Source organism: Carettochelys insculpta, chromosome 1 (genome assembly GCF_033958435.1).
Source record: "Carettochelys insculpta isolate YL-2023 chromosome 1, ASM3395843v1, whole genome shotgun sequence".
Classification (NCBI taxonomy): domain Eukaryota; kingdom Metazoa; phylum Chordata; order Testudines; family Carettochelyidae; genus Carettochelys; species Carettochelys insculpta.
The window spans coordinates 337,120,901-337,135,487 of NC_134137.1; the positions used below are offsets into that span (position 1 = coordinate 337,120,901).

A 14,587-nucleotide genomic window follows, 5' to 3' on the forward strand; every position below is an offset into this window, starting at 1 on the left:
AATACCTTCTATGCTGGCTACAAAAGTGTCATGTAATCATGTGTTCTCGCTTTCAGGTGACATTATAAATAAGAAGCAGCATGGGCAGCATTATTGCTGATGAGCGTAAACAAACTTGTTTCTGTATGTAATTCTCTGAAAAAGAAGTAGGGCTGAGCAGACTCATAAGCAATAAGCTTTTACATTGTTTTGATTTGGTGCAGTGAAATAACCAAAACAAAATCTACATTTGTCATTTGCACTTTCACGGTAAAGTGTGAGATGAACTGACAAATACTATTTTCTTTTGCCTGTTAATTTTAAAATGCAAATATTTGCAATGAAAAATAATAATATAAAGTGAGCACTGTGTGCTTTGTATTCTGCACTGTAATTGAAATTAATATATTTGAAAAAGTAGTAAAATATCAAAAAATACTTGATAAATTTCAATTGGTAGTCTATTTTAAGAGTGCAATTAAAACTTTGATTGTGATGAATTTTTAACATTGTTATTCATTTTTGAGTTAATCATGTGAATTGATCGAATGCACAAACTGCCAGAGTTCCACCCGCTACAGAAGAAGGGAACAGGGTGCCATCTTTTCATCATTCATAAAGAGTGGCAAAGTATACTTTTCCTCCGTATTTTGCATAGCGCTGTATTAAACTTTGACTAATAATCCGATTAACTAATTCCAATTGAGCCAATTATTTGACATCATGAATAATTATTATATTTAAGTATGCAACAGCAGATATCCTCTCACAGGAGATGTTTGGCACCTTGCAGAACTGGGCCCTTAGACTGTAAATTACATTACTGACTTTTTTTATTTCATTTCGCAGAACATTGAATACACTGATAGTGCTCACTGAATAATAAGACCGCAAGCACAGTGATGGACGTGGAACTATTGTTTAGATATTAGATTTACTTCCACATCACTATCTCTGTTACACTTGCTCTGGCTTATGGATGGCCCTATAATAGATAAGATTAAGTAGATGATTCATAAACCTAAGACCATCATGGGAAAAGGGTACATTTTTGACATTGCTAGAAATAGGAGAGTACACGTGCCAATGTTCTATAAACATGATTTTTGCTACACTTTTTTAAAGACATATATATATGTCTCTCCTTTCATGATTCTGCGATGCAATGTAAGAGTTAACTCAAAGAAATATTGGTTAACTTATAACATTTTTGAAAGATACCAAGATAATGCTATAACCCAGCACAACCTTGTTACAGAGAAGAAACAGTGAATTAAAAATGGTATTTGCACGTGATTCTTTTTTGTTTCATGTCCTAATTTACAGATACCTCAAGCAGACACGTTTTATGAATAAACCATAAAGGTACCTTATTTCTAGTCTGTTGATTCCATCCAGCAACCCAGTATAGTTTAGTGATAACCTACAAATAAAAATGTTTTAAACATTACCATGTGTCCATTTAAATTACAGCATTGCAACTTCTCAGAATCAAACTCAGTTTTCCATTGCAACAGATAACAACAGAGAGGTAGCCCTGTTAGTCTGTACTCCAACAAAACGAAACAGCCGAAATGTAGCACTTTAAAGACTAACAAAATGATTTATTCAGTGATGAGCTTTTGTGGGACAGACCCACTACATCAGATCAAGGGGGTCTGTCCCACAAAAGATCATCACCGAATAAATCATTTTGTTAAAGTGCTACATTTCATCTGTTTTGTTTTGTTAGATAACAACAAAGAAATTAAATAGAAAAAAGATACAGTAAACTGGACAAAAATGACAAACATTTCAAAGAGAAATGCTTCGGTTACCTCTAGCATGTACTTCAAAAGAATAGAAAAACAGAAAATGCATTGACAAGAGACCTTGTTCCATGAACATACTCACAGCGGGATTAATACTGGGTATTTGCCTGGCTTCACTGTTGGGAAATCTTACAATGAAATTGCTATCTCACTAATGTAGAAGAGAGACAGCATGCATCAGAAGCTGAGATACAGCAGCTCAGAGGCACTGAGGAAAGCAAAGATAAGTATTCTAGCCAAAACTCATTTCAGCTGTATTTTCATAAGCAAATAAAAACAAATAGAAAAAGGAAAACAGTCATAAAAAACAGAAACCAAAATTAAAGGATTCCTATAGTGTTGTCTGTTATTTTCCTACAAGAAAATGAAACATGATGTATTTTAGTCAAGTTGGTTTACAAGTGCATAATTAAATTAGTCTCAGCCAGTTGAAATTGCACAACTTCTGTTAGCTGTCAGAATCAAATGCATTTTATGGTATCAAACTGTGCCCCACTCACGTAGCATTGGTGGCTGAACAAGCAGATGAACTGAAGTCCACCTTACGAGACACAAATGTTACATTTGTCAAATCCACATGAATTGATTTGTTGGCTGTGAGGCTGAAATTACTGGCATAAAAAAGGATGCATGTGTTGGTCCCATTGGTCACATTGAGTGGAGGTTCTGGAACTGTCACTGTCGCGTCAGTGGCCATTAGTCGTCTTCTCGTCTCCAGCACTATATCAGGTCTTCTGGGAATCTAGGATAACAGCATATGAACAATTAAATTATGAAACAAAAAGAAAATTGGGCTACGAACACAGACTTAATTTCAGCTCTATCTTGTTAGTTGGAATCCAGCACAGGAGTGCAATCACCAGGAAATAGTAATATCTTACAGGTATTCACCAAACTCATTTCATATAGACCATAGGTCTTAGTCCAGTTTCCAGAGGGTAGGTATTCATATCAAAAAACCAGTCCCACTGGCTAACAATCTTGTGACACGGCACCTACCCTATCTTCTCATGTCTCTAGTGGCTTTTCTAGGTCAGTGTGGAGATACAGTGGCTGGACGTTGCGGGGAATCTTGTGCTGTGACTGCCCGTTGCAATGCTTGACTTCTGTACAGAGAATCCTAGGCTATGTCTACACTACAAGATAAAATCGAATTTATTTATATTGATTTTCTAACACTGGAATTTATAAGTTAGATTTTGACCATCCTCACTTCTACTGTGCTCCCCACAAAGTTGAGTCATTGCTGCCACACACAAATTGGCTAACATCAACTGTTGCAGTAGTGCATTCTGGGAAGCTATCCCATAGTTCCCTCATCTCTGTAGCATTCTGGGTATGCTCGCTGGTCTTGACATCATCTTACCCCATTGCATTTTCATCATTCCCCTCCCGATCCCAGAAAATATGTCACTCCCTGGAAATAATGCAGAAGGCACTCAAAATTAGAAGAAGGAATTTTTGGTTTCCCCACACATTACATTGCTAACACAGGTGTAGTGATTGTATTCTCAATTGGCCATCCACTGAGTATCCCACCTCCCATGATTGCATGCATGTAATCCCTGAAAATAATGCAGGGGCCTGGAATGTTTTTTAAATTGAGAAGAATGTCAGAAGGAAGAATTTTTGGTTTCCCCAGATGCTATATGGGTGTTGGGGAGAGTCTTAATGCAGGGTCCCAAACTGTATTTTAGAGTTAGAAGAAAGAGGATAGAAAAGTGCAGGAAAAAAAGAACTTTTGGTTTCCCTCTGGTGTCAGCAAGCCCTGGTATGGGCAAAGGGAATGGGGGCCGTTGAAGTGGTCCTCTGGCAGCAGCAAGCCCCTTAGCCACTGCGGGAGACCTTTTCCCATGTGGCAGTGAGCCCTGGTATGGGCCAAATAAAGGCATGGGGTTCAGTGGAGGATCAGTTGAAGTGTTCCTTCCCTGGTGTTCCTTCCCTAGCAAGCCCTTTAGTCACTGGGGGAGACTTTTTCCCGGCAGCAGCGCGGCCTGGTATGGGCGAAGGTGGGAGTCAGTAGTTGCGGGGGGCCAGGTGAAGTGCTCCTTCCCCATGGTGGCAGCAAAGCCCCCAGTATCCTAACCACCGGGGGGAGACTTACCCATGGCTGCAGCAAAGCCCAGAATATCTTTCCTGCCCTTGGAGCCCTAAACGCATGACTGGAAGCATGAAAGGCACATCCTTTCATTGGGTTGGGTTGGGGGCTACCATGTGATGTGGCTGAGCACGGGAAAGACCAGGACTGCGTAGCGCCTGTGGGGGATGGAAGGGGGTTCGCACACATGGGAGCTGCTTTGGGAAGCTAGAGCCTGCTGATGAGAGGCCCTGCAGAGAAGGGACTGTAATTTTCTGTGCCTGTTAAAGTGCTGCAGGGGCCAGCTCCAGTGTCGCAGGGGCTGGTCAGCTTGTTGCCTTACCTGGACCAACACACAGAACCTCCACTGAACTGTCTGCAATTCAGTGGAAGACCTGCAAGCATGTCAATGCAAGCAAGTATCTGCAGTTCTGATACCTGAGGAGTGTACACTCTGGGGTGGGATATCTGACGGCAATGTACATGCCAATTAGATAAGTTTCATTTATTTCTGTGTACTTTGTTAATTGATTTTATTCAAGTTTAGTTTGTAACCCTGTTCCCTTAAGTAGTTAAGTAAAGATGCCTGTTAATTGTAATTTGATCAACTAAATATGGACTATTTATAATTGCTGTTTAGAGTTAAACCCAGATTATAAATGAAATAAATGTTCCTGGAGGGTCCCAAGGCACATAATTAAGTGCGTACAGGGGCCAGACAGGTGGAGGCACCACCATTTTGCATACCTTTGGAAATAAGGGCTGGAAAGGGGATTCCCTAGTATCCAACATCACCACTGAGTCACTCAGGATCTCCTTTAATATTAAAAGCATTTGGTGCCCAGGTACACAAGTGATGGAAAGAAATAGTGAGAGAGGCATCAGACACCAACGGGCGCTGAGCCCACGGTTATTGATGGTGATGATGATGATGATGATACACAAGTGAGTGTTGCCTGCTCCTGAGTAACCCAGGGAGGAAAGAAAGGGTGTTACATTTGTTTATATAAAAAGAATGTACAAACTCCTGTTCTTCTGAATGCAGAAAAAAACAAGCAGTTTCTTTTCTTACAGCCCCACCCTAAAGCCTTGTCAGCCAACAGACTCAAAAGCCCACTGTCTAGTTTCTTTCAGCATTGCACTGTCCTTACTAGTTACTGCTTAGCTTTCTTGCTTTTTGCCTCTGCCTCCCTCCCTGTTCCTATGTATTCTGCCCTCTCTCTCTCACACACACACCTGCTCGCATCCTCAGTGGAAACTCCCTTTCCACTCGGCCCCACCTGCAAGGTGATTGTTTCTGGACAGACACTCTTAGGCCTTGTTTTATGCACATGCCTCTTGAGTTTCTTAAATTGTCTTACACGTTGGCTATGTCTACACTAGCCCAAAACTTCGAAATGGCCATGCAAATGACCATTTTGAAGTTTACTAATGAAGCACTGAAATACATATTCAGCGCCTCATTAGCATGCGGGTGGCCGCGGCACTTCCAGATTGACGCGGCTCATCCAGACGGGGCTCCTTTTTGAAAGGACTCCGCCTACTTCCAAGTCCCCTTATTCCTATGAACAGATGGGAATAAGGGGACTTCGAAGTAGGTGGGGTCCTTTCGAAAAGGAGCCCCATCTGGATGAGCCGTGTGGCTGTGAGCCGCGTCAATTTCGAAGTACCGCAGCCGCCCGCATGCTAATGAGGCGCTGAATATGTATTTCAGCGCTTCATTAGTAAACTTCAAAATGGCCATTTGCATGGACATTTCTAAGTTTGGGGCTAGTGTAGACACGGCTGTTAACTCACATATCAGTTTGAATTAACTTAATCCATAACATTTCACCCAGGTCATAAGTATATATGGACCCTGTATGATTCCTAGGGAGAAATTATCTGTGGCAGGAGTGATTCAGCAGGACCAGAAGAGGGAATTAATTCCTTCAAAGGCAGGGAAATCAATTTAACCCTTGCAGCTGATGATGGAGTTTTAAACAGAGGGGGCCTCTACCACATCACTTCATATTTCTATTTTAAACATATCTTTCCTGATCCTATTTTTTTTTCAATTTTATGAGCTACCCTCTGATACAACAAGCATGAATTTCTCTAGTTAGAACCATCCTGTCCAAATTATACATAGTAAGAACTACAAACAATAAATTTCCTGACTTGGAAAATTTGTTAAGTTTAAATTTAATTTATGAGAATACAATATAGTCTCCATGTTCTATTTCTTAAAATGATATTATTTTGCTTACCCATTATTTTTCTGTCAAGTGTACCAATAACTGTTTTGGTCTCTGAGGTACAGTGAACAATCACTATCAAAACAAAAAAGCAGTCAAGTAGCACTTTAAAGACTAACAAAATAATTTATTAGGTGAGCTTTCATGCCCTGTGTGACATGCCTGTTCTCTCCTATAGACAACTTCTCAACCTTATGAGGATTCTAACCAATAGCCACAGTCCATACCACAGGAATACCAGTCCTGGGACTTTTCCTTGCAACAAAGCCTGCTGCCAGCTTTGTCCACATATCTATTCTGGTGATACCATCACTGGACCTAACCAGGTTACTCACAAAATCACAAGCACATTCTCATGCTCCTCAACTAACATCATATATGCCATCATGTGCCAACAATGCCCAGATGCTTTGTATATTTGACAGACTTCAAACTCTCTCAGACAAAGAGTTAATGGGCACAAAACAGACATCAAAACATTCCTGATCCACAAACCAGTTAGTCTACATTTTAATGGAGTGGACCATTCTGTTAATGACTTAAGAGTCTGTGTTTTATTGAAGAAGAATTTCCAGTCTGCTTTACAAAGAGAAGCTGCTGAACTCTCTTTCATACTCAAATTCAACACATTAACATGTGGTTTGAACTGGGATGCAAACTTTCTGGGACATTATAGGGGCTCTTTGGCATACTTGGCTCAATCTAATTCTTGACTCCCCCCCCCTCAACCCCTCTGCTCTCTGATTTGCTCACCTTGATAATTTTTTTCTGCTTTGTCAACTTTGATTACTGTTTTGGTTCTCTGTGAGTTAAATATTGAGTCTGTTCTGGTCTGGCTATGGTCTGAAGAAGTGGATCTGCCCCACGAAAGCTCACCTAATAAATTATTTTGTTAGTCTTTAAAGTGCTACTTGACTGCTTTTTTGTTTTGATAGTATATAGACTAGCACAGCTCCTTCTCTGTTACTATTGAACAATCACTGTAGCTGTGAGAACAAGAGATGTAATGAGAGGGGTGCACTTTGCAGTCTTAGATCAAAGTTGGGCCGCGTTGGTAGGACCGACGTGCGCTGAAGGAAAGGGCCTAATTCTCCCTTTTGATCTGCACTCTTTGACTCCTAATTCAGAACAATCAGGGTTGTTTTGTGTTTTCGAACGTATGAAAGAAACTCGATTGACAATGTTTGACCCACTGACATTCCTCTCTCCTCCCAAATGGAGCTGTTCCTAGGAGTCATGTATCTTGTGTTTTTCTGGTGGCTCCCCCAGAACAGTGTGGTTCACAGATCTAGTGCAACGGGGCCTGGTCTATGATTAGGGATCCTAGGCACTATGTTGCTACAAATAACCAAAACAGAGATTTGTGGCCAAAATGCTATTATACTTGGTGTATATGTGTGAGAGGATACAACTGAATGCAAACTGGTTATAATAAATGTAATGAAGAAATACAAAAATAGTGGGGAAATAGATATGTAAGATTCCAGAATAGTCATTGTATGTGTCACTGTGAAGCCTAGAATGTCTGAGTCAGTGAGGAGTAATGGCCACTAGCAGGGTGGAGGTCTCTTTTGGCTCAGAATACCAGCAGGTTAAATCATAACTGGGATTCACAGTCTGTTTCCATCCTGTTTTTAAGTTCTCAGCCACTTGACTTGACAAATGACGCATTCCATTCACAGCTGCCACAAGTCGTATCTAATGCCAGGCCAAGAGTCCTAGACCATTATAGTTTCAGAGATAACCAATCAATACCCTTATTCAACAGCTAATTTCCATGCAGTAGTTTCATTTGGTTACGTGAGAGAGATTGCACTGATCAGAGATTATTTAGCTCAGCTGCAACAGTTGTGAAACAGCACAGGCTTTCAGCTACAAGCACAACAAAAAAATGAACAAACAGTTGTAATAGGATGAAAATTCTCCATTGTATCTAAAGATGGTAGCTGTCAGGGTATTTGTCCAAAAGGTGATATTACTTTTTCTTCCCTGAACAGAAGTTTTTCCATATTCTTTTTCCTTTGGTTGTTTTAGTGCCCACAAAAAAATGGCAATGAGAAAAGGGCCTGGTGGCTCAGGAATGAGTATGGCCCACATGAAGAAATGGCTTATAGGGTGCGTCTATACTAGCCAGCTATTTCGAAGCAGCCAGCACAATGTCGAAATAGCACACATCGCGTCGACACACGCCGTGTGCTATTTCGACGTTGAAATTGATGTTAGGCGGTGAGACGTTGACATCGCTATTCCCATCTGCGTCCCGCTACTTTGAAATAGTGGGTTCCTCCATGGCGGCCATCAGCTGAGGGGTTGAGAGACACTCTGTCCAGCCTCTGTGGGGCTCTATGGTCACTGCATGCAGCAACCCTTAGCCCAGAGCTTCTGGCTGCTGCTGCTGTTGCTGCTGCTGCAGCTGGGGGTCCATTCTGTGTGCCCAGGGTCTGCAACCGGTTGTCCGCTCTGTGGATCTTGTGCTGTGCAGGGCAAGTGTGTCTGGGAGGGGCCCTTTAAGGGAGCAGCTTGGGGCTTTGCTGGCCCCTTATTTCGACGGGGAGCGCTTGTGTGTGTGGATGCTCCGCCTGTCCTTCCAGCGTGGCTCCTTTTGATGTTCTCCATCACTATTTCGACGTGGAACGTCGACGGCACCAGCCCTGGAGGACGGGTAGATGATACGCGTCGAAATAGCCTATTTCGATGTCCTTACTTCGAAATAGGCTACTTCGATGTAGTGTGCTAGTGTAGATGTAGCCATAAAGTGAAAGTTCACAATGGACTGGCCCTTTCGCTGTTCTTTCTCTGGAAGAGATTCTGGCCAACCCTGTGAGTAAGCTGCCCTGCCATACCCCGGAACTCCTGCATAAAGGCTGACCAGAATTCCAATGGGAAATGTAGTTCCTATGCCCACCGTCCAGCAATGCGCACTACACTAGGGTATACAACATGCATTTATTTAAACATTTGGCATCCAGAAAATTATTCAATTGTAGTACTTTTAAGGCTGAGATGTCTCAAAGCTGAGGGGGTGGATTTAGTCTTATAGAGTTCCCATAGAAATTAATAGAATTTGCATGGTTAAATCCTAGAGTTAACTTGAAAATCTCAACCTGAGGTCTACTAGTCTGTGCGCATTATAAAAAAGAGGCATTATAGATCTGAAAACACATGCATCCTAAAGGATCTGCATTCACGTGTGTTATCAGATCCACGGCTGGTACCTGAATCCAGTCTCTTCAAACAAGGGTGGATGTACTCTATTTTCTTTCTCAACTAACCCTCTGGAACACAGGTGGCATTAGGAGTAGCTAAAATGTTATTTCATGTGAGTGCAGGCGAGGGAGAAACACATAGTGTGTGGATTTAAATCACTTTAGAAATTGAGGCTTTGGAAAATTCAAGGTGAAAATATGTTGCATGATTTGATGATGATGTTTCAACATTGAGGCAAAATCCTGGTCCTCATTCAGGCAACACTTCCAGTGGCTTCAATGGGTGCTTTTCCTGAATGAAAACTGCAAATTTTGACACTAAATGTGAATGTGTGGGGAATACAAGAACCACCCCTAAAATTATACTGCACTGATGTTTTCTGTGGTCCAGTGATTAGAGAGCCATTTTTGAATTAGACAGCAAGAAAGAAGTCCTTGGATAAAATCCCATGCAATAAGATTTACCTATATGACTTGTGGATAGTTTAAATACCGATAATATGTTGCACATACATACACTTGGAAATTCCATCCTTGGTGTTAGACATACAGTCACCAGAGTACAGTGGTATGTAGCAATTCACTGACATGTGACACTTCAATGAAGGTAAGGATCCTGAGAAGAGGAAAATTTGTACCAAAGAATGAAGGAACTCGTGCTTCACTCAGCAGTCTATGTGGATTTGTGACCTAGCTGTTCATTGTAGGGCAGTAGAAGTGAGTGCATTCACTGGGAGAGGGGAGTGAGGCAGCAATCCTATTTACAAGTGCACAGCAGGAAATATACTTTCAAAATAGGATTTCATTGCACTTGCTGAAATCGCAATGGACACTTTAGCTCCTGACACAGATGAAATGAAAGTTTCAGAAAACATACTGCTTGAGAGAGCACACTTTTCACATTCATTGCTGCTTTCAGCCCAGTTGGTAATAAATCATTAGAAGCTTCCTTGCTAGCATTGTGAAATGGATCATACATACTTTACTTCATATCTGTGTAAAGCAGCTGCAAGGACTGCACTTGCAATCAATTCATGTTGCTTCACTTTGTTGACCTTCAGAATGAGGCTGTTTTACTTCTTCTCCCATCCTTACCTACTCCTCTTATCAGCCTCGATCCCTGTTTTTATTTGTGTCCAGACAAATCACTCCAGGCAAGAAATTTGGTCTTCTTACGTTGATATCCTGGATGTGTAAAGGGGGACGATAGTGTGTGAATACACCTGCTGAGAAGCAGGGAAGGATGTGGGTCTAGATTCCCTTAATCACTAGATAAGAGGCCTGGCTAATGCTTGCTTCAAGCCTCCAACAAGACATGGGCCAATCATCAGCTGATGTTACTTTACTTCCAGTCCCCAACTCCCACCCTAGTTTCAAATACATATGCCGTCATCAGTGAACACAATGGCTCAGGGCCCCTTGCTCAGCATCCCTTGTGCTTCCATGCTCTGAGAGATCCTCACATGACTAAGACTAGAATTGTGATTTTAACACCTTAAGTTTCTTCAGCTATAAATAGGTGTAACAATACAGGGATGTGAAGCAATGTCTATAAGACACACAGATCTTCAAATGAAAAAAATACAAGTAATGATAGGGTGGCAGTTTAGTGACCTATGTGAAAATCAGCCACTTCTCTACATTTTGGTGTGTATACAACAGAAACTTCAGAGCTGCCAGCTTTCACCCCGGCAGACTTTTGTGTGGACTGAGTACCTGAGATATCTCTACAGTGGCTTACAAAGAATTGCAGAATTCCCTGAAGAAAATTTTCAAGTTTCCTGTCATTTTCTCCTACAATATTAACCACAAGTTTAAAGTCAGTTGCAAGCCTCTGATATAATAATAGAAACAGGATAGGACCCTCAACAACAACAACAAGAAGATTGCTTTAAGGAATTGCGTAATGTGAAGGACACATTTTGTGAGCAGTTTGTTTTTTTCCTACATTTCTCAACTTTGTGACAAATACAGCAAGCAAATGATGAATGATTGACTCAAAACAGATAGTCTTTTGACTTTATACCAGATTTTTAAAACTCACTATGTTCTTTTATTCAAATCAGATTTTTAAACTAATATTAATAGAAAACCAAAGTACTGTCGGAAAAAGTATTTAAACAACATATACTGGTCAATGGGGGTTCACTGTTGCCACCTTTTAAACAATGAAGGTCTGTCTACGCTTGCCCCCAACTTTGAAATTGTGGAGAGTAAAGGAACTTTGAAATGCCTGTGGCTACACAGCATGCCAGCACTTTGAAGTTGCTGAGGGGGAGAATTAGCCTAATAAACTACTGTGTATTTACCACAGCACTTCATTAGTAATCTCCCATCTCCCTGATTTGGGGACAAGTGTAGACCCAGCCTGAGAGTAATTAACCATTTTATTCTGTCAGGAGTCATGGTGGATTATCCATCAGTGACCAATTTTAAATGAAGACAGGATGTTTCACCAAACTATATGTTCTAAGGATTGCTCTGGAGAAGTTGTATGGCCTATGTTATGCGGGACAGCAGACTGGATCACAATAATTTTGGAATCTATGAATCCTACCTCAATTTTATAATAAGTAATGGAATTTTGCCCCTTGCTGCAGGTGGTTAATCTTTGCAAGACAATGACAGAAGCTGCAACCTTCATGCCACTTCTAAAATTCTCAAAGAAAAACATGCACTGACTGGCTGCTTTTCCTACTTCCGCACGTCCTGAGGAAGAACAGCCAATCAGACTTGTTGCAAGAAGCAGGCAGAGGGTAATCTTCCCTTTTGGAAGTCCGAGGAGGTGGTTTTTATTTTTTTTTAAAAAATAGGGAGCGAGGGAAAGGGAATTTCCCAATATTATTTTCACAGGGAAGAAGGGGCAATAAAAGCTCTGCTGGTCAGGGGAACCCAACTCTCATTTCTGCATTCCTGTACAGTGAAAAATAGGTCCACACCTCTCTGCTCTTCCCAGCTTTCCTTCCCCTCCATGAGGGCTTATCTTTATTACAGGTGCCAGTTCTAACCCAGGTTCTGCCCCCATCCCCACTTTAGTCACACCAAAAACCCTTTTCACCAGAGTTTGGTGGTGCTTGCAACCCAGGTTAAGTGAAATAGATGGGTTTATGTGTTTGAGCCAGGTTGAGAGCAGAGCTCCCTGTGCAATAACCCATGCATCTGCAATGAAAATGCAAGCTGAATCATACTCTCCTTTGTCTTCTATCTACGCCCAGAAGGACAGACATTCTTCCACAATTCACTGGGAAAGTATCTACTCACTGCAGTGTAGAGAACAAGGGACGTATCCCCAAAAGTCCTACTGAAACACAGAGGGAAGGTCAGCACCAGCCAGCCCACAGTCACAAGTACAGCTTTACAGTGTGGATGTTCACATCCGAGCTGGGCTAAACCCAGTGCTCAGAGCAGGTGCCAATCACTCAGGGTAGTTCTGCAGTAAAGACACACCTTAATCCCACACCACCACCAGGCTTGGGAAGGTGTAGAGGGCCACTCCTGTTGGAACTGTCCACTTGCCCCACTCCTGGAAAAGTGGGTAAAGCATACCTAGAGCTCCTCCTTCCAGTTCAGGTAGATAGTGAAGAGCTCTGCAGCTACTGGAGGGGCAGAAATGTACCAGAGAAAGGGGTAGATTTGCAGCTGGAAGGATGCAGCATTGATCGCAGCATATCACTGAGAGTTCAATACTTAACAGATGTGGGTATGCAATTATCCTTTATATGGAATGTAATCTGTAATTTCCATAAATCATATACCACCAGCTTCCATTCCTCTGGACTATCTGTAATAATACATGGTAGACTAACTTGATTCAATTAGACTATTCACATTTTCTGGGTCAGATTCTGCCCACAGGGTACATTCTGTTCAGTGCGATCCCGTTATTGTCATAAAAGACAGAAATATTCTTTTGGGGTTAGATTTTGCTTTCAGTAACACTGGTGTAAATCTGGAGCAAAGCCATTGTCATAAATTCAGAAGTACTCTAAATCTACATCAGTGTAACTGTAAGGAGAATCTGGGCTTCTTTTCTTTGCAGTGCTGGTGAATCAGAATAACATAAAAAAGGTCATATGAGGTCAGACCAAAGGTCCATCTATCCCAGTATCCTTTCTCCTGGCAGTGCCCAATGTCAGATATCCTAGAGGGAGTCAACAGAACAGGTGATCATGAAGTAATCCCCGTCATGCCATCCATTTCCAGCCTCCGCATGTTGGGTGTAGAAATATTTACTTTTGTTTGTTTCACCTGCTACCTACTAATTTCCTTGGGTGACCACTGGTTCTTCTGTTACGTGAATGAGTAAATTACTTTTCCTTATTTACTTTCTCACACCTGTCATGATTTTATCATATCCCCTGTCCTTATTAGTCTCCTCTTTTATAAGATGAAATTTCCCAGTCTGTTTAACGTGTTCTCATATGGCACCCATTCCAACCCCCTCATCATTTTTGTTGCCCTTTTCTGAACTTTTTGCAGTGCCAAGATATCTTTTCTGAAATGAGGCAATGACATATGCACACAGAATTCAAGATATAGACATACCATGGATATATATATGGGGCAATAAAATATCCTCTGTCTTATCCATTTTAAAATTATTCCTAACATTTCATTTTTTTTTTTGACTACTGCTGCTCATTGAGTTGATGCTTTCAGGGAACTATCCATAATGACTCCAAGATCTCTCCTTTGAGTGGTAATAGCTAATTTAGTCCACATGATTTTGTACATAAATTTGGGATAATTGTTTTCAATGTGCATTACTTTGCATTTATCAACATTAAAATTAATTTGCCATTTTGTTGCACAGTCATAAAGGTGTGTGACATACCTTTGAAACTTGTCACAGTCTGCTTTGGACTTAACTATCTTGAGCACTTTAGTATCACCTTACCTCTTTCTCCAGATCATTTATGAATATGTTGAATAGAATTGGTCCCATTACTAACCTCTGCAGGACACCACTAGTTACTCCTCTCCATTCGGAAAACTGACAATTTATTTCTGTCCTTTGTTTCCTTTCTTTTAACCAGTCCATGAGAGGACCTTCTGTATTATCCCATGACTTCTTACTTTTTTTAAGAGCTTTTACGAGAGACCTTCTCAAAGGCTCTCTGGAAATCTCAATGCACTATATCCACTGTATTCCCCCTTGACCACATGCTTCTGCACCCCTTAAAGAATTCTAGTAGTTTAGTGAGGCATTATTTCCCTTTACAGAAACCATGTTGTTTTTCCCCAACAAATTATGTTAATCCACATGTCTGAGAATTC

At 41.2% G+C, this 14,587-nt stretch overlaps 1 protein-coding gene across 3 annotated transcripts in view; it reads right to left on the minus strand.

Annotated features, from left to right (window-relative positions):
* Positions 1-14,587, minus strand: part of LOC142023812 (V-type proton ATPase subunit S1-like) — a 107,741-nt gene that overhangs the window by 16,496 nt on the left and 76,658 nt on the right. For all 3 annotated transcript variants that reach the window (XM_075015157.1, XM_075015138.1, XM_075015147.1), the window contains 2 exons: positions 2,291-2,532; positions 1,349-1,402 (listed from right to left, as the gene is read on the minus strand). In XM_075015157.1, the coding sequence (XP_074871258.1) occupies positions 1,349-1,402; positions 2,291-2,532 (296 nt within the window). The remainder of the gene's footprint in view (positions 1-1,348; positions 1,403-2,290; positions 2,533-14,587) is intronic.